The sequence below is a fragment of the Python bivittatus genome, unplaced genomic scaffold, assembly GCF_059951505.1.
Source record: "Python bivittatus isolate LINGU-HERP-01145 unplaced genomic scaffold, Pbiv_v1 ctg000020_np1212, whole genome shotgun sequence".
Classification (NCBI taxonomy): Eukaryota; Metazoa; Chordata; class Lepidosauria; order Squamata; family Pythonidae; genus Python; species Python bivittatus.
In genome coordinates this window covers 20,921,113-20,945,088 of record NW_028277030.1, presented here as the reverse complement: position 1 = coordinate 20,945,088, position 23,976 = coordinate 20,921,113, and the positions used below count along the sequence as shown (strand labels likewise).

The following is a 23,976-nucleotide window of genomic DNA, read 5'->3' as shown; positions in this document are numbered from 1 at the left end:
TTTTCCTTTTTATTGTCTCTTTTGAAAAGTGTGTAGATTTTGTTTATCTCTATGTGCCTGTTGATGGCTGACTTGTCTGAATACCAAGCTTCCAGGAATTCTCTTACATTTTTGGATTTAGCTTGGTCTAAGATGCTGACAGTTTCCCAGTTGAAACTATGGTTAAGTCTGTCCATGTGTTGTGAGATTAAGGAGTTTTCATCATGTCTTCTGACTGCTAGTTGGTGTTCATGGATACACTCTGCTAGCCTTCTGCCTGTCTGTCCTACATAGTGGTTGTTACAGTCCTTACACTGTATGTTGTAGATGACTCCTGTTTTTTCTTCTTGGACTACTGGGTCTTTTGGTTTGCTTAAGATGTTTTGGAGGGCTTTAGTTGGTTTGTGTGCTATGGAGATGCCATGTGATTGCAGTAGTCTGTTGGTAGTTTCTGAGATGTTTCTGATGTATGGCAGTATTATCCTTTTCATAGCTTGTGTTGGTTGTGTTGTAGTAGTTGAGTGGTGAGGCACGTTTTGATAAAGTTGCATGGATATCTGTTTTGTTGGAAGATGTTGTATAGGTGGTCTGTTTCCTTTTTCTGCTGTTCTGGGTCGCTGCAGTGCATTTGTGCTCATTTGAATAATGTTCTTACATAGCTCCTCTTGTGGAAGGTTGGGTTGTTACTTTGGTAATGGAGTACTTGATTAGTGTGGGTTGTCTTCCGATAGACTTGGGTTTCTAATTTGCTGCTGTTTCCTCTGCTGATGAGGATATCTAGGAAGGGTAGTGTGTTGTTGTTTTCTTCCTCTCTGGTGAATTTTGTTGTTGATAGTTTCATGTGTCTTCTCTAGTTGTTCCTTTTTTATTATAACAAAGGTGTCATCTACATATCGGATCCATACTTTAGGTTGTATGTGTGTAAGTGCTAGAGTTTCTAGGCATTGCATTACAATCTCTGCTGTGAGTCCTGACAGTGGTGATCCCATGGGTGTGCCTCTGATTTGTTGGTATATTTGTCCATCAGACTGAAATAGGTAGTGAAGCAGAGGTTGATGAGGTCTATGATTCTGAGTATTTTGATCTGGGTGTATTTGGTTAGGTCAGGTGTGTTGTGTAGTACTGGTGATATGGATTCTTTCACTAGTTCTGGGTTTATGGATGTAAAGAGTGCTGTGACATCAAATGAGACCATAATTTCATCTTCATCTATGTGTACATCTTTGATTTTCTGGAGGCACTGTAGTGAAGAGTTGATAGAATATTCGCTCTTCTCTGTGAGTTGTCCAAGCTTTTTTGTCAGTTCTTTAACTTTGTTGTATGTTGGAGTCCCTGGTAAAGATACAATTGGTCGAAGAGGTATGTCAGGCTTATGTATTTTTGGTCGTCCATAGAAATGTGGGAGGATGGGTCCACTGCTTTTCATCCACCACCATTCTTCTTTTGTGTTCTGGCCTTTCTTGGTTAGGTCGTTAAGGGTTCTTTTGATTAGGTTGTCTAGTTTCTGTATTGGGTTGGTGTTAACTGGGATATAGGTTTCTTTGTCCTCTAATAACTTTTTGGCTTTTTGCAAGTATTGTGATTTATCCATAATAACTGTGCTGTGATGATGGTTTGGTCCTTCCTTAGGTTTTTGAGGGCTGCTCTGTCCTCTGCTTTGAGTTGATGCTGATACTGTGTTCTTCTGATCTGTGGGATGATTGTCTGCCTTATGTTTTCTTGGGTCTCTGTGTTAAGTCCTATAGTTTTAAATGCTGCTTCTAAAGCTGCACAGAAATGTAGCTGATTAGCATTGTCCATGTTACAGTTGAAGCCTTTCTGGAGGATATTGTGTTCTGCAGTGGATAGTGGTTGGCTGGACATATTGATTACCCATTCTGGTTCAGGTTCCTCTTTGTTTCTGGGGTTTAGTTTGAGCAGTTTAGTTTGAAGTTTTGTTTTTCTGTTCTCAGTCTGCCTTAGGGATATAAACAGAGAACAAACTCCATTCCATTCTAGCACTGAAGATGTTACCTAGCCGGGTAACGAAACGTTTACAAGAAAACAACCAAGCCCAGAGAACCCCAAGGACTCCACGGAGTTAAGAATGTTGACTGGGGACAGTTAAGGGGCCAGATGGATTTGAAAGAATAGGGTTTTTTATGGACTGTTTTAAATTTTATAAAAATACAGTAGATGATTTTGGACTTCTTCTTTGGGCTTCTACTATCTTCTTCTAAGATTCTACTGGATAAAACAAAACCTGAGGATGATTTGAATAACAAGTTTAAAATGGATTTTAAAGAAATGCCAGATTATAAAAGAGATATGGATGATATGGAAAAAAATGTTGTGGATCTGAACATGGGCTTAAAGATGTTTGATTACAAGAGTGACATGGAGAAAGAAGTTGCAATGGATATACAAAGTATGCTGGCTGATGTTTTAACAATTAAAGGGGATATCCAGACTACAAATCAGAAGAGTGAGTTGGAGAGTTATTTTACTTTGGATCCACAGAAGGGAAATGTTAAATCTCTGAAGTTGCTTCTGCAAACAGACAAGAAGAAAATGATAAGAAATCACTATGTGGGACTTTATTTGAAGAAGTGACTGAAGATCAAGTCTCTTACAAAGAAGAAAAAGAAATTCAAAGTGGACTTATTTGGCCAGAGTTAAATTGTGTAAGTTTTTATTTTGGGTTGCTATTATTGGAATCTTTTTTCTGACCAAGACTGCAAGATGATATAAACATTTTTTATGTATAGGGATGAATCTTTTATTTCCTGTTTGTTAGAGAAAGTTAGGGGTTAGTATGTAAAAGGGACTTATTGGATCTAGTTTAAAATATATATGTTACTATTATTGATATTCTTTATGCCTATGGGGATAATTTTATGTTTTACCTATTAGAGAAAGTCAAAATGTAAAATAGATTTAGTTGTCTAAGCTTAAAACATATGGGTTATTATTACTGGTACTCTTAATGCTTTTGCTGTGGAAGACTGATCAGTGAATCTTTTTTTGTAATTTGGTTATTGTTTAGTGATGAGAAAATGGGAGGAAGAGTTTCTTTTTCTGTAATATCAGAGAAGGTGTTAAGTTACTGGAAATGCTTATACTTGTCTAGAGGGAGGGGGAGTCCCGTTTCTATGTCTTTCTTTTTCTTTTTTCTCTTTCTTCTCTTTCTTCTTCTTTGTTTGTATATCTTTTTTGATTCTGTATTAGCTTTTAATTATGTAAAACTCTAATAAAATATTTTGGAAAAAAAATTGGGAGCATATTGGATGTACTGTTGGTTGCTTTCAGAAGACTGGAGCCTCTTCCAGGTCATTCCTTCACTCACTAGTGATTTATTGTACTAACATCATCCAATCATTGTCATGCTGTAATGAGGACAGGCTTTATGTTCTTTCAGTGATGGCTGGGTAATGCTGTAAAGATACTATAAGTCCCCAGTGAGGAACTGGGCTAAGATTAGCACGAGCTTTTATGCACCTGCTTCCTTCCCAGCTGCTTGCTCCTTGCAGTTGTAAATCTAACAGCTCTTTCAAAAGTTCTGTCTTTCTTGGGAACAATCACTGTCCTAGGAAAGTGATCCGGTAGTAAAGCTGTTTGCCCACTTGGAAGAATGTCAGGCATAATCATTCATGAAAAGCAAGCAAGGATCAGAAGATTAGGCTGCAGAGGACTGTTCTTCATTTTGGAGAAGCAACAGTTTGTTGAAGCCTACTAATAGAAACATGGCCACGCATATATCACACTTGAATGTTCGGAGCCGTTATCCCTGCTGCAGGGATCCTGCCTTCTCTCATCTCATTCATTTTGAAGGATGTGCTTTGCTTGCCTTTTTGGGGGGTGCCTTCAAGTCAGTTTTCTACTCGTGGTGACTGCCTGGACAAGTCCTGCCGTTTTCTTGGCAAGGCTTCGGAAGTGGTTTGCCACTGCCTCTTTCTTAGGGCTGAGAGAGAGGGACAGGCCCAAGGTCATCCAGCTGGCTTTGTGCCTCAGGCAGAATTAGAACTCACGGTCTCCCACTTTCTAGCCTGATGTCTTAACCACTACACCAAACTGGCTCTCTTGTTTGCCATGCACGGTGCACATAATGAGCCTGCTTCTAAATCTTGTTGGAATTAACCCAACTGGGTTTTTTGCTTTTTAAATCAAACACTTAAAACCACAATTGATCTTTTTTTTTTTTAGGAGAGTAGGCAGGGAAGTAAATCTATTCTTTTCTAGTGCAGGACAAACTCAGGCCATTTTGCTGCCTGAGGCAAAGGACAAAACCGTGCCAGTCGCTCATGTTTTGTGGGTGACTGGATTGGACTCTTGGCTGAATCTTTATTCTGTTTTGGAATATAGTGTCTTGATGCCTAAATACCTGTGCAGAATGGGCTAGCTGAAGAGACCCAGGGCCAACTGTGTCACACACACTGTTCTATCCTCCTTGCACCTTGCTCCTGTCCCCACCCTCACCCTCCTCGGCCACCAAAGCTGCCAGTTCACCTGGGCTAATAGTAGGCATAATGGGCACATCATACAGGATATGGCGGTTTGGGCCCTCCGCCTTCCACAAGGGAGTCTCTAAACTCTCCTCCCGCAACTCTACTATGCCTTCCCACAACTTCTGGGGAGAACCTATTTGATAGTGTGGTTACTGCCATTTTAGTCCAGAGAAATCCCTCCTTAACCCCCGTTAATTCAAAAAGAGGCAAGTGACAATCCTCATGCCCTTTCTTCAGTAGATGACTGGCCAGGGGAATGTGTACTAAGGCTGCCCGCCTTTTCTTCTTAATGAGCATCACTGTTGTTAAAAATTCAAGTCCTTAATACATATATCAAGGTCAAAGCACTAGAAGGGAGTTGGAAAAACAAAGGAGAAAGCCAAAGGAAGGAACTGAACAATTACTTCTGAAAAGGCTAAACTGAGTCAGCCATTCCCAGAGCACATGTGCACACACAGCAAAAGTCCCAACACTCAGGTCATAGTTTTAAAAAAAATCAAATCAAATTCTAATCCACATCTAGTCCCACTTACTCCTATCTCCGCTTCAGGTTTCTTTTTAAAAGTCCACCTGAGAGGGGAATCTTCCATCCCTGACTGGTTCCTTATTGGTGGGCTTCAGATATTCTTATCCATTTAACTGGATAGATCAGGTCTGATTGACAAGACAGTTCCCCCCCCCCTTTAACTCTTTCAGTGTCTGAACCCTATTCACTACATAGGCTATCCCTGGTTTTCTACTATATTAATGTTCACCTAGCATTTTTTTTATAAAAGACATCTTCCAAATATCCCAAGAAGCAAAGTGGGAAGAGTGATTTATCAGGCAAAGTGCTTACTCTGATCTGCAAGATGAGCTGGAAGAAAACAAATATTTCATGAAATAGCTTCTGTCTGCTGTGATTTTTCAATTCTTCCTTTTTTGCCCATAATAAAGAATACTTTCTGCACTCCTGAAGTGTTCTTTTTCCGTCATTATATGACTGATATGAGGATCTTAAGCAGCATTATTTATACAGAAAGAGACACCTATGTAAATCCTACAACTAGTAAAAAACCAAAAGTCAAGTGACACATCAGTACAAAGAAGTGTGAGGGAGTTAAAACAGTTTCTAAAGACTCAGCCCTTAGATCATCCAAGGATGTCAGAAATATGTTCCTATTTTTCTCAGACAATGTTTATCCAAAGCTTCTGCCATTGGCCATTTTTGGAAACAGATTGAGAGCTAGGAGGATTATTGTTTTTGCTGATTCACACCAGTGAACCTTACATTAAAGTATCACAAAGGAGCAGAAATGGCTTTCCCATCAGGCAGGAAGTGATGGTCTTCTCCTCCCATCTTTTTATTTATGTATTGCATTTATTTTTCTATTGGATTTATACCCTTCCTTTTTCTATGGCAAGAAAAGGCCTAGATGAGGTTCTTACCTAATTTTATCTCTACAATAATTTGCAAGGTAGATTGGGCAGAGAGAGACAGGGTTGCCTCAGGGTCGCCCAGAGAACTCCATAGGTGAATAGGGACTTGGGTTTCCTAGTTCAGGTTCAGCATCATGACCACAGTTCTACATGGTCTTCTATCTGGTATCTGACTCCTGCAGCATACATAGGGGAGGGTTCAAAATGGTCATGATAGTGGGCAGAGCATGTGATGCAAGCTCAGACCCTTTGAACATACATGCAACATTGATAGATGTACAATAAGGGCGGGGCTTGCCTCATGATGCTCCATCTGCCCTCTTGCTGACTGTGACCCACCTCTGCAGACACTGCTGCCTGACACCAAATGTAGTTCCAATCTCTCAAGCTCACGTTCCATCCTTCCATGCCCTGTCCTGTTTTGGCAGATATGTTTGGTTATTTAAGAGGCCAGAGAGCACAGTAAAGTAATTCTTTCCAGGATATATTTGTTGCCCTTTAAAAGAGTGGGCAGTCTGCATGTGGCCCCCAAGCCCCTCTTCTGGGCCCTTGGGGCTCCTTCTGAGGAGAATTACTGAAAATCCAGGATAGACAAGAAATGCATAAAAATCTAGGGTGTAAGCCCTAAAATAGGCTTAATCTTGATCTGAAAAAGGGAATAGATAAAGGCCTGTAGAAGAAGGCCTCGTGTGTGGAACACACCTCCCCCCCAGATCAACATTTGGCTCCCACTCTCTTGGCATTCAGAAAAACTGTAAAGACAGATCTCTTTTGCCAAACTTAGAATTGCTGATTACTGTAATTTTAGTAATAATTTTAATTTGTGTTTTTTAGCTTTTAGACTCTGGGTTTTTGCGTACTCCCTAAAAATAGTATTCAAGTCAAATAAATAATAAATAAATATCACACATATCCCTGTACCCAAACCCAAAGAAACCCCAAATCCTTCCTCAAAACCAATGAGGAAAAATGAAAATCTCATTCCTGGTGGTTATGATGTGGTTCTACCTATTTTGTATCATTCTTCTATTCATCACAGATCTTGACTTTCTCCAAAACGTTAAATGTTGCCCTAGCCACCAAAAGATTATCTACCTCAACTAAATCACTTGTAGAATGACATATAATGAAGAACACAAAATCACTGAAAGTTTTCCAGACGTTCTCTTGGAACATAAACTTGGTGCTATTGGCAGAAGTCCTTTAAGATCTTCTGCCAGCATCTTTTTTCCCATCACAGCTGACCTGTGGCTGCACTGTAAGGATTTGAACTGGGAGAACACCATGCAGAATTGTTATTCTCAATAACGGACATACTGTTTCCTTAACTCAGCCTTCCTGATCTGGTGCTTTCCAGATGTGTGAAATATCAATTCCTGTAATTCCCAGCCAATGAAATCATGAATATAGCAGAAGGTCACTGAAGGCACTGACACAAATACACTTGTATCAATAAGCATCAGAGGACTATGCAGGGCTGTGTAAGTCCTGATCAATAGGAGCTTTGTGTACAAACATTCAGTTGAATGGCTGGCACAGCTGGGCTGCAAAAGTCTGGACAACCACTGGGTGGTATCAAAAGAGATAGAGAAAACTCTAGATCTTTGCTCTGGATTTTTACAACTTGGGTCTGGTAGCCATAGTGTGGACTTCATACCAGGAGTGGATAACTCAAATCAAATAAATTAAGTCAATTGAACAAATAATAAATAAATATCACACAGGATCTAGCTCTAGGATCATATTCCATTCTTTAGCTTAATTTTATACGTCCTTTGCAAGCAATGAAGTCAGAACCTTTCCAAGAACACTCTCTTCTTTTCCCTGTAGCCTTTGAAGAAAAACAGGGTAGAAAGTGGATGTGAGGAAAAAAAGGTGCCAGAAATGATACTTCACCCACTTTTTTTCTGACCCACTACAGTTTTCTGACCCACTACATCAAGTTTCACCTGACAGAATATGACCCTTAACTGAAAACAAGATATTGTCCATCCCCACCTTAAACAAACATCTGCAGAAGAACCAGGCCTGAGGGTGGTGGAGAAGGATCTTGCTCTAACACAAATTTAACACTTGATTGTGAACATATAAATTCAAGACTTTCCTCTGGGTACATCAGCATAGTCTACATTAAGAAAAGCTCTGAGATAAGCACCCTAGGTTTAGCCACTGCCACATCCTGTTAATCTCAAACAATATATAAATGGTATGAGATCTACATAAATAAGCTAACCAAACAGGATTAGTGTTAGGCTAAGACTGCAAAGTATGTTAGAGCATGCTAGCAAGCATTTGGGAAGGCAGGATTTTCTGAAACCAAAATAGTTATAGGATAATAATTTGCTTTGCCACAGTGACCGAGAAGAGTCTGTTTCCCATTCTTATCACTGCTCTGCTCATATTTAACTAATGGCTTGTGGGTAAAATGTTTCATCATTATGAATGTTTGTTTCAGGCTACATTCAATGAGGCCTCTGTGTCAGGAGCACTGCATTCAGACTTTTTGTCCTTCCATGCAATGGACTTCAAGTCTTCATATTCTAACACTTTGCTTTAGCCTGAACTGCAACATGTATTTGTTTAGTATCAGGAAGGATACAGGGAACTTCGACACTTTTTAGGGCTTTGGCACACCAGGCCACATTCATTTCAATGTTTGTGCCAGGGGTTAGAACAGGTACAACCACTACACCAAACTACCTCAAATTTCATTTTAGGTTGGTGAAAATAAAGTTGTAATGCTTTTTCCCATTCAAGTTCACAGATCCCCCTGAAATCTATCCACAGACCCCAGGTGAAGAACCCCTGTTCTAACTGTTCAAGCCAGAACGTAGTTTTTGCAACAGTGTTAATCATTTATAAATGGGGTGCACCAACAATGCAAACAATCTCAGATTCTTCCTATATAAGGAAATAGTAGCTCAATAAATTATTCTTTTATTAGATCAAGTCCCACCTTTCCTCCATGAACTCAAGATTCACAGCAGTTCCGCCTCCATCCCACCCCTCCCCCCCACAACTCTGTGAGGTTCATGGAATTGAAAGGAGTACTTGCCCCAAAGACAGCAGTGAGTTTCCATGGCTGAGGGTTGGCCTTAGTGCCTTAACTGATATAATAGGGAGCAGTGTTTCTAAACCTCAGCAACTTGAAGACATGTGGACTTCAACTCCCAGAATCCACCAGCCAGCATGCTTTAAGAAGTCCACACACCTTCAAGTTGCTGAGGTTCAGAAACTGATAGAAAGTGAAGTTTTATGAAAGGCATGGAAAAGGAAACAGGATATAAATCATCCATTTAACTGCTACATAAAACCCTGACTGGCCCCACCCTCTGCACTAGGTCAATGATTCAGTTACTGGAATGGTTCTGTAGCGCCCTGTTAATCTCATATGTGCTTCATAAGAGAACAGATATGATTTTTAATGCCATGTTTATTTTTGCATTTTCTCAAACAATAGGTACAGTATGGTATTTGAGTGGGTATCCCAATATGGGACACTGAGAAAACAGGTGCTGTGAAAAAGTTGCACCAAAAAATTCACCAGATGCAGTTTTCTCATATTACAATACAGTGATAGAAAACAGGCAAACAGCGATGCCTCCTCTCTGTCTCTTCTAAATACCTATTTAAGGATAACACTATCCTCTAGCAGAACTCAGTAATACTATCTAATGTTTGCATGGGGTGCCTTTTTTTTTTTTTAAACAATCCATTAGAACAGTCAGAAAAGCTTATTGCATCTCATGAAATGGAGAACACCCTGGACGTTTGATGAACAGATAGGTTAAAGAACTAATTACAATCAGAATGCATTATCAATATCACTACTCTGTTCTAGAGCCTATTAGAAGTGATTTGGGCATGCAATTTCACTTAGATTTTTCAAGGAAAGTCCTTGCTAATGGCAGTGGAAGCTTCCTTTTAATGGAAAGACATATTTTGTCAAGAACATAGCAAAGAAAAAAGAAAAAAAAATCCTTTCCTGGTTTCTCACAATCCTAAGACTGCTCAGATTTGCTTCCTAATAACAAAACTCCATACTAATTGCATATGTGCAGTCCTACCATGTCTAGTTTGGCCAATAGTACATCCCATCATTTCAAAATTTATCTGCAGTACAGTAATAAAAGATGGCTGGATCTAAAGCATCTTCTTCAAACTGTCCTGCACAAAGCTGATTTCTCTGCTGGAAGTTGCAGGCAGGAGGCAGAATCAGGGCATAAGAATCTATGATCAGGAGTCAAAGCTGGGAATCTGCACAAACAGAGCAGGTGAAATCAGGAGATGCAGACATAAATCAGTGAAGCCAACCAAGGTTAACAAACAGGAACCCACAGCTCATATGCAACTGTAAGAATCTGAAGTAATAGAGAATGAGTTTTGACTTGTTAATTCTGGCACTTGATTGAGTTTTGACAAGACATACCTATCATTAATGCATCTCCTGTACCTCTGCCTCCTCTGTTCCAGCTTGTTCTGGTTTGAATTAACTGTCTTCCTTTGGCTCGTTTAGCTGACTGCAAACTTTCCATCTTTGGCTTTCTGTGTTTATTCACATCTTTGTTCTTATGGACTTTGGGCCATCCCACATTTTTTTCTTTGGGTCAGATCTAAGCTGATTGAAATCCTCCTCAGCGGTTTCCAGATCAGGGAGCAATTTATCTTGAGCCTCCTTTCATCCTTCAAAGTGGAGTTGTCAGAGTGATTCTTGAAATTGGCACAGGATGCACTTATAATGGCCTCAAAAGTGTCCTCCAGATGTTTTTACTTCAACTCTCACTCTCCAGTTGTTGTGGCCTGTGTCCAGGGATCTGGAGACTTGTGGTCCAAAACATCTGGAGGGCACCAGGTTGCCCATCCCCCATACTACAACCAAGAAGGTATTAGTAGGAATCACCCTTCTGGGTTTCATGTGGATTGCCATATTCCAGAGTGTTTTGACATTCTCTGCAGAAATATCTGTTGATTTCAAAGATGGATTTTCCAGAACCCCATAATTATTTTTTAAAATGGCGTGTGCTAAACTTCTGAGCTCATAAAATGAGACACTCAACAAAGGTGATCAAATAAAGATTTAGCTCTTGCAAGTTATTTGAACATTTTCTTTCTGTGTAGGCATAAAGAGCAGAGAAGAATGAGTAATCCCCCCTGCCCCCCCCCAATATTATAGTTCCATAAAATTATGACTAGCAAAGGAATAAATAGTACATCTGCTGGAATCATCAAACCAGAATCAAGAACTTGATAATTGCACTCTTAAGTGCCCACTGAACACAGCAGGGTTTATTTCTGGGTAAACATATTCACTATTAACTCATAGGCAATGTGATTTTCCATGCATGCAGAAAAGTTGTGAGAATAAACAGTATGACTAAATTTTCTCATACTTCCTTGTTCTTCCTATGTTTTCAAAACCTATATGTCATTGTTATTTCTGACTTTCTAGTTTTTAAGTTTGCAGATTTTACATTGGATGATCATTTTCTTATTTCTCTTACAGCTTTTACAGTATCAATGGAACAGAATTTCTGATGGTACAGAAAACCAGCCGATATATTCAAAAATGAATTATTACAAATAATTTGCAGTGGGAAGAGTCAAGAAGGTATGGGTGGGATTTGTGAAAGTCACTTTCCTCTTTCACTAACAGCATCATCTCATGAATAGAACTGATGATTTTTCAGCAGGAACAAATTCAGGATCCTAAACATTTATACTTTTTGCTCAGACAGGAATGGCCAAGCTGTGACCATCCAGACGTTATGGGGCACAACTCCCACTCTATCACTGTTATGCATGCTGGCTTGGACAGCAGACTTAAAATATCATTTGCTGTTCAGAATGATATAGCTAAACAAACCAAGAAATGTTGCCACTAATTTTGATTTATTTCCGAGCACCATTTATGGCTTAATTCCACATCTGCTTAGCCATAAGTCATTAGTGTCAGTGAGCCATGGGGGCTTCTTTGGATGCCAGTAGATGCAACTTTAGGAAACTGTATTCCATTCTCAGTTCAGCAGCAGTTGTCTTGGGATATGGCATGCTGGCCTCAATTCCCTAACTGTAATATGAAAGATTTATTTTATAATTGTGTTAGACAAAAGGGCTGTAACAGAATAGAGAATTCAGGCATGAAAAGCTAAGCAGTGTTTGATCTTAAAAGGTCTGTCTTTCCTTATTTAAATGTGACTAAAATACTTTCTGGGAAAACTCTTCATAAATACCTAGTGACCATCCAGCCCTACATTTGCTAAAGAAAGTCCTGCTGAATGCAGTGCCCTTACTTTCTAGTGGGGCTTGCAAATTCTAGTTGCTTCAACCATTGTTTGCTTGCTATTATCACCTTGCAACACATAGAGTAACAACCTAGTATCAGCCCCTCCCGAACTACTTTTCTGTATTTCACTTGCTTTGGGGTTTAAAACTGCTGTGATAACTAGCTGGCACAGAATTGTTCCTCCCGTGTTTTATTTTAGTTAGTTGGCCAAATAAATAATGTAATGCTATTTAATAGCCAGTTATCTTTTAAGCATATGAATGTCATGAATGATGTCTCAAACAGACGTTAGTATCTTTTTTACAATGTATGAATTAAGAGCCTAAATGAGGGAAGGCGAGGTTGATGTGGACATTTTAGAGTTAGATGACTCTTCTTTGTAACTGTTGCAACAAAGTTCCTTTTGTCTTTATTATGTGTGGGGCAGATAGAGAGAATCTGCAGCCAATGCTATACACAATACATAATTTGTATACAGCCCTTTTTAAAATAAGATAATCATTTCCTCTAGTTCAGTTGAACAATTGTTATTGTGTATTTATTCCAGCTCATCTCTCAAAGGCAAAATACAGCACAGAAATATACTTTATTATGTAAAATGTGTTTCCAGTGAAATCTTTAGGGCACTACACAATATGTAGTGTCCCAAATGTAAATAATTATTTTAAAATTACAAGCCTTTAATAGAAATTACAATGAAAATCAGGAAAACTTAAAACAACAATTACATGGTTATTGTCAAGTCACAAAAATAAACTACAGAGAGAATCTGTGGAATTCTATTTGGCATTTCAGTATTAATGACATCAAAAGTACAAAGCAGATACCCTGTTACAATAGGAAAACAGAATTTTAAAGATTCTCCAGGATATCAAGTGTTTTGCAAGGTTATCACAGCAGATCAAATCCAGTTACATGATGTTGCCACTAACGCATACATTCTGCTATGCTTGTGCAATCAACTGTTTCTAGTTGTGACTACTTCGCTATTTTTATTTGATCATTTACCTGTGACCTGGTCTAATTTTGACTCTCCCCCCCCGACAGGAGAGCAGGCAGTAGCATGGGGCCAAAGAAGCAGATGAGCCTCATTTTGGCACAGCCAAACCCTCAGGACCTCTTAATCTCTCTAGGAAGGTCACAGCCCTCTTCTGTCTATATCCATCTGCCTTTTTCTCACCTTGCAGGTTGCTCCCCCAACCGACCATAAGCACAACTCAACTGTACTCAAGATGTTTCTCAGCCCTAACCATTTATTTTTAGAAAACTACATCGACGGGTTCATGATACCCAATATCTGGTACTGTCCTGCATGTAATATAACATTTCTAAATTAAGGATTGTTTTAAAGATACCATTCTGTTTAGAATAGGTTCGAAGTGATACAGCCCTCTTAGAACTAATGTTAAAAGCACTTCAAAAGTGATGCTAGCTGTAGCAAACTCTTATCAAAGACCATTGATAAGAGTTTGCTACAGCTAGCATGGAAGAAAGGGATGTTGAGAAAGAAAAAGGGATGGCAAAAAGAGGGGAAATGGGTAGGACCACTCTTTTGCTGTGCATTTCTCACCTCTTCAATTCATCGCCAAGACCCTGCCTCTCAGAATAATGACCTTCAACAGAAGAGAATTGTCCATTCTGATTCCAGATGAGAAAAGATAACAAACAGTACCCATCCTGCACAGCTAACTTCCCTTTATTTTACTGCATCATCACATATTTTGTTCATCTTTGTTACTTATTTCTCAAAGGAAATGTTTAATATTAGTAGTACTTAAGAGTTTCATTTTATTTAAAACAGAATGTAAAGCATCATATAATTATAAATGGAACACCATGCATTAAACATGTAAATACTCTGAAGTGCTTTAAATGCTTTTTGCATTCACTCAGTTCTATATTCAAAAAGCAATCCAGGTAAATTTACTAGCTTATTAATTATTTAATATGGCTTATTAACTTTGTGGGGCTCTGTCATCTGAGTGAAAGGACTGGGAAAAACACAGGATACGTTCATATAAAAAGAGAACTCTGTCAACTAATTAATGAACTAACTAATGTATAATTCAACTATCAAAAATGCAGTGTTGCTGTTCATTTTCCTAATCCTACCACAAGTATCAGGGGCTTGGCACCTACCAAATGGTAAATTTCATCCTGCCAAACAGTAACAACAGATGTGAGTCTTTAACAGCAAAAAGAAACACACTTCTTGACACTGAGAAAGGGACCATCTCCAAATTATAAAGATATTAAAAACAGCCATCATTCACATCATTATTCAGGAATCTCTTGCAGACTCTTCCCCTGCCTTTTTTCCATGTTCTGCAGACATTTCAAGGTGGCTCCAGTGTATAACAAAAAGCTACCATCTGATCAGAAAATTGAGAGACAAATAGGGCCATTCATACAGAAGCACTTAGGCAAGCTCCCAAGAATCTAGACTCATTGCATTATAACCCTTAAAGGAGAAATATGACTCTGAAAAATGTTTTTATGTGTGTTCCTTGAACTTCAGTAATATTTTCCAACAACTTTGAAAACTGTCTGGAAATAAACAACTTCTATTCAACAACAACAGTTCCAACCCATTGTCAATATTTAACTCATCCATGTTAGTTCCTTTATTAATTTTGACCTCTGATACTTTTCAGCCAAATAATCCATTTGCTCAAAGCTAGCAACATTCTTTTTATCAACTTATTGTTGTTCATAACTTTTTGCAGAATTCTAACCCCAATATCAAGATCCATTGTTTTAAAAAAACCTGCAGCCAAAGGGCAACGAGGACATGGGGCCAAGGGATGTTGGACATCCAAGATGCAGATGGCTGATGGAATTTTTTCCTGAGGAAAGTTCACCAGTAGCAGTGCTTCAGAAGAGGCTTGGTTCTTCATTACTAAGGGATTCATTTTCTTTAATGTATTTGAGAATGTCCATCTCATCCATGATTTGGATCTTCTCTTCTGCTGCCTGTCCTGTTTGGGCTGGTGAAGATGGGAGCTTTTTCTCAGGTATCATTGGTTTTCTAGATATTACTGGCTTTGATGCTATGGTGGGCTTGGGTTTAGGCTTGGGTTTAGAGCTCACTTGCAGCATTTTTTCAAAATCATCTTCCACTCTGAAAGAAAAAAGAAAGAAAAGGCATCTTTTTTATTTGAGCAAGTCCAACATGATGGTGCACACCTGTCTTTTCTGTACCCATTACAAACCTGGAGAAGGGCCACACTTGCTTTGTACATGGGAGGTCACAATTTTAGTCCACAGTTATAATATCTCCAAATAGGGCTGGAAAAGACCCATCTCTGAAACCCTGGAAAGCCACTATCTGTTGATATAAACCAGGAATGAGCAAGCTGTGGCTCTATAAACAATGTTGAACATAAGCTCCTAGCTCTCCCAGGAAGTACAGCCAGTGGTTTGTATTGTATTCAGCAAAAATGGAGGGTCACATTCCTGATGTAGACCACAGAAACTTTGATGGACCAATGATCTGACTTGGTATAAGTCAGTTTCCTATACATCCTTTAATATATATAAAGTACTAACTGGGCACCTGGGCAATGCTAAACAATATCCCATCTTCCACTCTCCTAAACACCATCCCTTAAAAATACTAACTCATTGTCAATACTAACAATGAGCTAGACTGGAAATAAAGCAGCTGCAGAGGTCAATATCTTTGTCTCTGTGTGTTCACGGCACTTCAAATTGCACCATCCTTCTACTTGCCATGTAGCTGAGGCACTTGGGTAATCATCATAGGCCCAACTACATAGGGCTCAAGAGCATGAGATTCACTATGTAATCCATTTTGATGAGTTTGCATGAACTCCAATGAACATACCTCCCATCGATCTCCTACAAACACACACATAGAGCCATATCAAGCTATCTTCTCTGTCCTCTTTTCAGAGCAGTGTTTGCAGCTGAATTTCAAGACTGCGCTGGTACCATGAGTGGGCTGATGCTAATATTATTCCAGAAGAATAAAATATATTCTTTGAATGAACTCTCAAAGATACTTCCCAATCAATATGAAAAGGTTGAATCAAAACCAAGTTAGCCCAATTTCAGTCCCACTATATGATGGATACAGCCTTTTTCCTGCAGTAATGCCTTTAGCAACATTAGTATATTTATTTATTTATTTATTTATTTATTTATTTATTTATTTATTTATTGAATTTGTCACCGCCCATCTCATTGAACAACCCTGGGTGGTTTACAAAACAATTAAAATCAATAAAAATTACAAAATTACAATAATAAATAGAAAATAAATAGATCCAAAAATAATTGGCAATCACTCAGGGAGCGTCATGGATGGATGGATGGATAGAATGATGTATAGAATGAAGTATTGCTATTCTCATGGGACACTCTGTCTCTATTTATTAAAGTATACTGCTGGACTACTTAGGATAACCCAAGTAATTGTCTAAAGTGACAGATAAACTATGAATTACCCTATCTTTATGAGACCTTCTTCCATTTTTCCTTAAAGATTAATCTAGTCTTTGAAGGTGGGTTTTCCATCATACCAAAGTAATAGAAAAATCTAGGCTCCTACTTGGGCCAATATGAGCACATAAGCATACATAGATAAACATCTATGAATCTCTGGAAATGATGGCAATGTTCTGCCCATGGCAAAGAAAGAGGAAGAAAGAACATTTTATTAAAACATTGACTTATCACCTTAACTGCAGCAATATCACTAAAGAAATTTCTATAATATTCACAAGTTGTGCCTACTGGCCATGTCTGTTCCTAATCATGATGATGCCAAAATCACGATGGTTCACAGGCAAACTCTGTCCTTTCATACTTGCATCATGACCTTTCATCATTTGCCCTCTCTTGTTTCCCCTGACACTTATGATGATGGCTCATCTTAAAGCTAGGTTAAGTATATAAAATAGCTCTATTTGCTATCATTATAATTAATAGTACGGGGAGGGGTGTTATTGCCCTTCAATAGAATTTTCAGTGGCAGCTTACACAGAATTCAACAAACAGCAATCAAATAAAAGACATAAACTAATAATAAAACATGAAGACATCTTACTCATTTGGGGATAAGTAAGATCATAGTAGTCTTAATTGGTGGTGAAAAGGGATAATACTGTGTTGGAATGGGTTTATTATGAGTTTTTAACTATTTGATGTGTATTGTAAGCTGCACAGAATCTTCAGAAATGGACTGATATATAAACCTAAGTAAATAAAAGGCAGAAATGTTTACAAATCAGATGTAAAGCAATAAATGAACTGGTCACACATGAATTATGAGCCTGTGCACAGCTCTGTTTAGAATTTTCTGGAGCTTTCAGAATTGTTGGAGCCCTTCCCCTTCCCCACCCAAGGCATATCTCACGCTAGATACGGTCTCCTACCAAACCCCATCAGTTCCTAAAATGGACATAATGAATCAAAAGGAACAGCAAGGTCACCTGAGACCAAACTGGATAGGAAGGCAGGTTGTGAGAATTCACTGATGACCACTAAACTGCAGTTACATGTGAGTAACCCATTCTTCATCATAGTCTCTGATTAACACCAGCTTCTTTTCAGGAGGAAGACTTGGTTGTCCTACGGAGCCAGTGGGTTATAGTGGTTAAAGAGTTGGATTAGGACCAACTTACCCAAGTTTAAGTCCATCTTCAGCCATGAAAAGTTATTGGGTGACTTTGGGACAGTCACTCTCCTTTAACCAATCCTACCTCATTGGGTTATTATTGTGGGAATAAAAGGAAGGAAGATCCCCATGAAAGCTGCCTTGAGGCAGGATATAAATCAAGTCAAATCAAAATCAAATCAGTCAAAGTGATCAAAGAGAGGATGGTCCTTCTGAAGTTTGCATTTCTCTGAGAGTAGAGATGCAGTCTGTTGGGCTAATTGAAAGTGGAGGGCTGAACTCATGTGACTATCTGGCACAACTCCAGCAGGGGATATTCCAGAGGAAAGCTGCTGATTCTGCCATCACACTTTTGGAGTTAGAGCAAGTTGAGGTTTGACCAGCTCATAGCAAAACTTGATGGTTACCACTATACATTTGGAGGCACTGAAGACTGCAACCTGTGGATTGGTCTTGGAAATCCAGGACTAAACAGGGGTCCCAGTAAAACCATGTTGTGAATCTATTTAAAACCATGGTCTAATCAAATGCAAAAGCATGACCACTATTCAAAACTGAAGTGGTATTTCCAGTGCTAATGAGCAGTTGGACAAAAAGGTAGGCAGTAAGATGGCTTCATTCAAGGGAAAGGTTGAAATTGCCTTGGAAAAGGGCATATCTGAGCAAAGCATTACTTTGTTACCATGAAATATAAGGAAGGGAGGGTTTCTTTGTAGAAGGGATGCGAAGGTCCTCAATTCTAGACTTAGCCTTCAGCGCCAGGTTAACGGAGTAGAGCTCAGCATGGCAACACAAGGCAATAGAAGATGCCATAATTTTGGCTGCTGAGCCAGCTGCCTGATGAGCCCCATTTAATTCCTGATTGGCAAAATGTGCTGCTTCTGTTTGAAAAACCTGTGCTAAGATACAGCTGGCATATTGGGTCCTCCAGAGGTTGCTGAACAACACTTCCTGGTGATTCCAACCAACATCATTCATCGTAAGGAATGTTGGGAGAGCCAAACATATCAGCAGAGCGGGCTAAGGACAGGCTGTAACTACAGCAGTTAGCTAAAATTAGCTAGGTGGCCCCTATACAGTGGTACCTCGGGTCACGAACGCTTCTGTTCACGACCAATTCAGGTCACGAACAGCACCGTTCACAACATTTTGCTTCCATTCGCGAACTCTGCATCAGGTGACGAACAGGATCCGTGGCCATTTTCCCTGCTGACACACGTGGCCATGGCTTTCTGTAGGGAGGGGGACTCTCCCTCCAAACAATAACCGTCTCTCCACCCGCCTTCCTGTCCTCCACGCCTCAAGCAAGGTTAGCGTTCTCTCTCTTAGTGTACTGTACTGTACTTTGTGTCATATTTTTGTGGTTTTAAAAAAAAAATACATATGGTTCAGAACAGATTAACTGTATTTACATTGAACCTTATGGGAAAATTTGATTCGGGTCGCGACCAGAGTCGCAGAACGAATTTAGTTCGTGACCCGAGGTACCACTGTACCTCACATCATGCTGCATCTTAGGGAAGACTCCTTCTCCCTGGATAAAGTGCTGGAAAAAGTGCATAACTTCACTATCTAGTGATCTTACTGCTCCATGTTTTACTGCTTTAAATACCAAATTGGGATTAGTAAATGTATCAAATGCAAATGGCTTATGTAACCTTTGAGTGATAATCTAGGATACTTGAGTATACTCTTACAATACTAGGAAAATAGGAAAAAGGTTTCTCCAATATTCCTGATTGTAGCAGCCTAGAATGACTCTAAAAAAGGGTTGTGTTACCTTCCCAAAATCAAGCCAAACAACATGGGAAGGATCTTCAGTAGGCAATTCCCAAATCACATCTACCTCCTGATATCACAAGCCCAAGAACTCCTGTACTCTGTAAGATTTTACATTGTAACACTTGAGACATCCTCCTATCCTGGCACCAGGAGATAACCATAAGACCAGGCCATTTCCTGGGCATTTGAATCCTAGCAATCGTCTAGGGCTGGGCAATCTTTTGGTGGCCAAGACCTTTCTATCTTTTGAAAGGCAGAGAGCTGCACTTAGAGCAGCTATGCTGCAAAGTGAAAAAAGGGCTCAGTGGCACCTAAATGAGACCAGAGTGTTCACTTTACTTTTCCCCAAACTTTGTTTCACTTTTCCCTTCTGTTTTTAAATTTATATCCAGCTTATTTCAAAACTTACATGATAACTTTTCTGTATATTCCATCTCCAAGTGGCAGAAAACCATGCTGCTGATTTTTAGGGGCCATAAAAACAGGAGTCTCTGAGGTTGAATGTGGCCTTGGGTCTCATATTGACCACCCTGTTCTAAACAGAGGAAGATGTGGGCTAACATGAGGTCAACTCTTGTGCCCATCCTTAAGGACAGTGCAACAGCCAGGCAGCACTTTACCATCAGTACATCCAGGTGTTTTTCTATTTCTAGCTAGTGCAGCCATGTGGAAATATTGCACCATCACAGCTGACTAGCATATTTTTGGTACATTGACTTATGCTCACATATGCAACTGTGTTAGACAAGAAAAAGCATCACCTGTTCATAATGGTTAAATTATGTCAAAAAGCATAATGAACATGGACATTATACTACTGACTGCTGGCATTTAGAAAACTCTGCATGGATTAGTTACAGAAATCTTGATGAATGGTTAATCTTATGAAAGAATGAGAGCTGTAAAACTCCAGGCCCGATATGGAAGCAGGGACTTCAGCTTCTGGCAAGAGAAATGCACCTTTAGAAGGCATGAATGCCACTATATTTTATGATTCAAAAAACAAATGAAGTATAGCAGCTATCTGAAAATATTAAGCAATGTCATCCTCTGGAAAAAAATGTGCAGCTGTATTTAAAAGAGATTTATAAGCAGCTCAGGCATCTATAGTCTATTTTTATTTAAAGGTTTCAAAACAAAGAAATTCACATTCTATTTTTAAATCTAAACACATTAAGTCCACTTTAAAAAAGGAAACATATTGTTTGAATATCTTGTCATAATACTACCATGATTTAACTTCAGCCTACTCTTAATGGAAAAATATCTATGGTTTCTAAATATGCCAGAAAAATATGGAAACATGAGATAATTGCCATGTTAGGTCCAAAGAAGATAACACACCATGGATGTGGTGCTACTCAGCTGAAAGTGATCCTGCAATGGGGAGGGGAAGAGCTGCACCTTTTCTATAGAACAAAAAATCTTTATTCATCTGTACTAAGCCATTACATCTAAAGTATTTCTTTAAGGAACAAAAACAGATTTGGCAAGCCACTGAATTTCTGATATGAAAGCAACAAGAAGTGATCGCAGCAATCAAGTAAAATGTCACAAAAACTCGCAGTGTAAACACAGAAACTTATCTGTATTGAAAACATTAGTATCAATCCCTTAAAGGGTGCTCATAACCAAGAATGATAGATTCTCATTCAATCTGACTAGACTTATTGCAAGGAAAAAGGGGATATATTACAGAGTCCTGGAAACTAGATATCAGCCCCCATTTATTAGCAAGTACTTTTAAAGTGGTGCCTTAAACAACCCTATTCTTAACTGCCTCTTGACACAAGTGAGATGTTGCTACTTATTTGCCAGATAAGGAGGAAGGAATGTACAGCTGTTCTGGTCCTGCAATATTTTGCAAACATCCATTCCCATTCCCAGGTTCAGAGAAATCCATCACATTTAATATGGACACTATCTGTTCTGTTGACTTCCCTAAACGAGCCTGGTGAAGGTGCTATAGGCAGTAGGCTCACCATTCTCTTCCTGCCTCTCCACCCACTTTATTGAGAAGATGCTCTTCAACAAAAACGGAATATCCTCCTGACCTGTAAGACTGGGCTCACTTTTCTAGAGGGTCCTGCCTTGGAGAAAAAGACTATAATTTTTGCTGACATGCTCACTCTCCATGAGTGAGGATTTTGATCAATTCTGCAATTTTACTTTCATTCTGAATTGCTACAGTCCTATGAGGACTATCCCAGATAAATTCTCCTAATATCTGGCTTTGATGGCCAAAGGTCATCTGATCTTTCTTGGTAGTAAAAGCATGAGTCCTTTCTCCATTTACAAAATGTCCCATTCCTGGAACAGAAAAATAGCATCCGGTAAATGTGCCTTAGCCAGCAATACAGTAAGAATGATTTCAGCAGGTATAATTTCCTCCTCACTCCTATAGCAACTCGACATTATAATCGTCTCTACTGAAATCCTTTAATGCAGGCATCTATTTGTAATACAAGAGCTATGCTGTTTATTCATTTACTTAATCAGCCTTTCAAGGCCACTGCCTTTCCCTGCATTCTCTGTGTTTTTCTGGTGAGAGAGAAGATAGAGAAAATTGAAGAGCAAAGCACTGAGGATCTTGTTCAGAATTATTAGATCAATAAATGCTTTCTCACTGGCCTATAACCACAGTGGTCAAACTAACCTATCAAATCAATTGATGTCTGTAGCCCTAATTCCTGAAAAATCGTTGGCTGCACTTTGAGATTGAGGTTTGTTTTGACTGTTGCAAATTGGGTTCAAACTAGCATTTTTTTCTGAATTCCTGCCATGCTTGCTTTGTAATTGCTAAATGCTACATGATAACAGGCAAGGCGAATATTTAACACAGATATCATTAAAGAAGCTGGGGTGGGGTGGGGTGGGGTGGGGTGGGGTGAAGGCTCCAGTCAAGTCCCTGGCTTGAACATTAATCCTGCAAAAAATGTTTAAAATTGCAAACACAGTGATGATGATAATTGCAGTTGTCACGCAACCATCAGTCAGAAAAAAGCCAGATTCTGATGAACTATGATTTCCTGTTAAAATAGTCAACTGGAAATCAAATTAATCCCTTCTCTGAATCCATGATCTCTGTCACCCAAGGCTGCATTTCTTAAGTAGGACTGAGGTAGAAACAGAAACTTGGGTAAAGGATACAAAGAAAAGTTAAAAATGAAGTTGATATGCTTTAGGATTATTGTCTTCTGGTGCCAAGCAATGTCTGAAGAAGGCCAGGGGGTCTGTTACATTTCTCTTTAATCAGTTAATGATCTACTGTGTAGAAATAATTGTCTGAGGTAAGCTAGTCGGGGTCAGTTTCTCCAACTGGGTGCCCTCTAAATGTCTTATTATCAAAACCCTCCTCCACCCATTTTGCTTCTCCAGAGGCCATGTCTTTTCATGTTTGAGCTGAACCTGTAATCTAAAGAGTCAGGGAGCATGATGGACATCAAAGTGTCTGTGCACTCCATGTTAGTAGCCCAAAATGAGAAAAGAAGAAGGTCCATTACCCAGCTTCCTGTAAGGATCAAACTAGATGCATACAGGGAATCCACAACTGAACAAAAGAGCATGACCCTCCCTCACTATGGATCTTGAGCAACTACAGTGGAACCTCGGTTTACGAACTTAATTTGTTCCGTGACTCTGGCCGCAACCCGAATTGGTCGCAACCCGAAGGAAATTTCCCCATAAGGTTCAATGTAATTACCATTAATCCGTTCTGGCGTGGAGGACAGGGAGGCGGCTATTGCTTGGAGGGAGAGTCCCCCTCCCTACAACCACGTGTCAGGGGCGGAAAATGGCCGCGGACCACGTGTCAGGGGCGGAAAAATGGCCGCGGACCGTGTCACGGGAGGGAAAATGGCCGTGTATCCTGCTCGTACCCCAAGGCGGAGTTCGCAAACTGAGGTAAATTTTTGCGGCCGGAGCTGGTCGTAACCCGAAAAGTTTGTTAACAGAGGCGTTCGTAACCCGAGATACCACTGTAATGTTTAAAGATGTGTTGCTTCCATTTCTGAATGTATTTTATAGCTATTATAACTAGTAACCATTGATAGCAGTGTCCTCTACAAATATGTCTAAATTGGTGAATGAGAGCCAGTTTAGTGTAATGATTAAGGTATCAGGCTAGAAACTGGGAGACCGTGAGTTCTAGTCCCACCTAGGCAGAAAGCCAGCTGGGCGACCTTCAGCCAGTCCCTCTCTCTCAGCCCTGGGAAGAAGGCAATGGCAAGCCACTTCTGAAATCTTGCCAAGAAAATTACAGGGACTTGTGCAGGCAGTGGCCAGGAGTCAACACTGACTTAAAGGGACCAAAAAAAAAAAAAGGTGAATATCACTACATTTGGGGAAGCAATTTCCATATCAAATGTCATTATCCACTCTGTGAAGAA

At 39.5% G+C, this 23,976-nt stretch overlaps 1 protein-coding gene across 2 annotated transcripts in view; it reads right to left on the bottom strand.

Annotated features, from left to right (window-relative positions):
* Positions 1-12,652: 12,652 nt before the first annotated feature.
* The window catches only part of HS1BP3 (HCLS1 binding protein 3), a 48,966-nt gene continuing 37,642 nt past the window's right edge, over positions 12,653-23,976 (bottom strand). For both annotated transcript variants that reach the window (XM_007437650.4, XM_007437651.3), the window contains one exon: positions 12,653-15,286. In XM_007437650.4, coding sequence (XP_007437712.1) covers positions 15,040-15,286 — 247 coding nt within the window. In that variant the 3' untranslated portion in view covers positions 12,653-15,039. The remainder of the gene's footprint in view (positions 15,287-23,976) is intronic.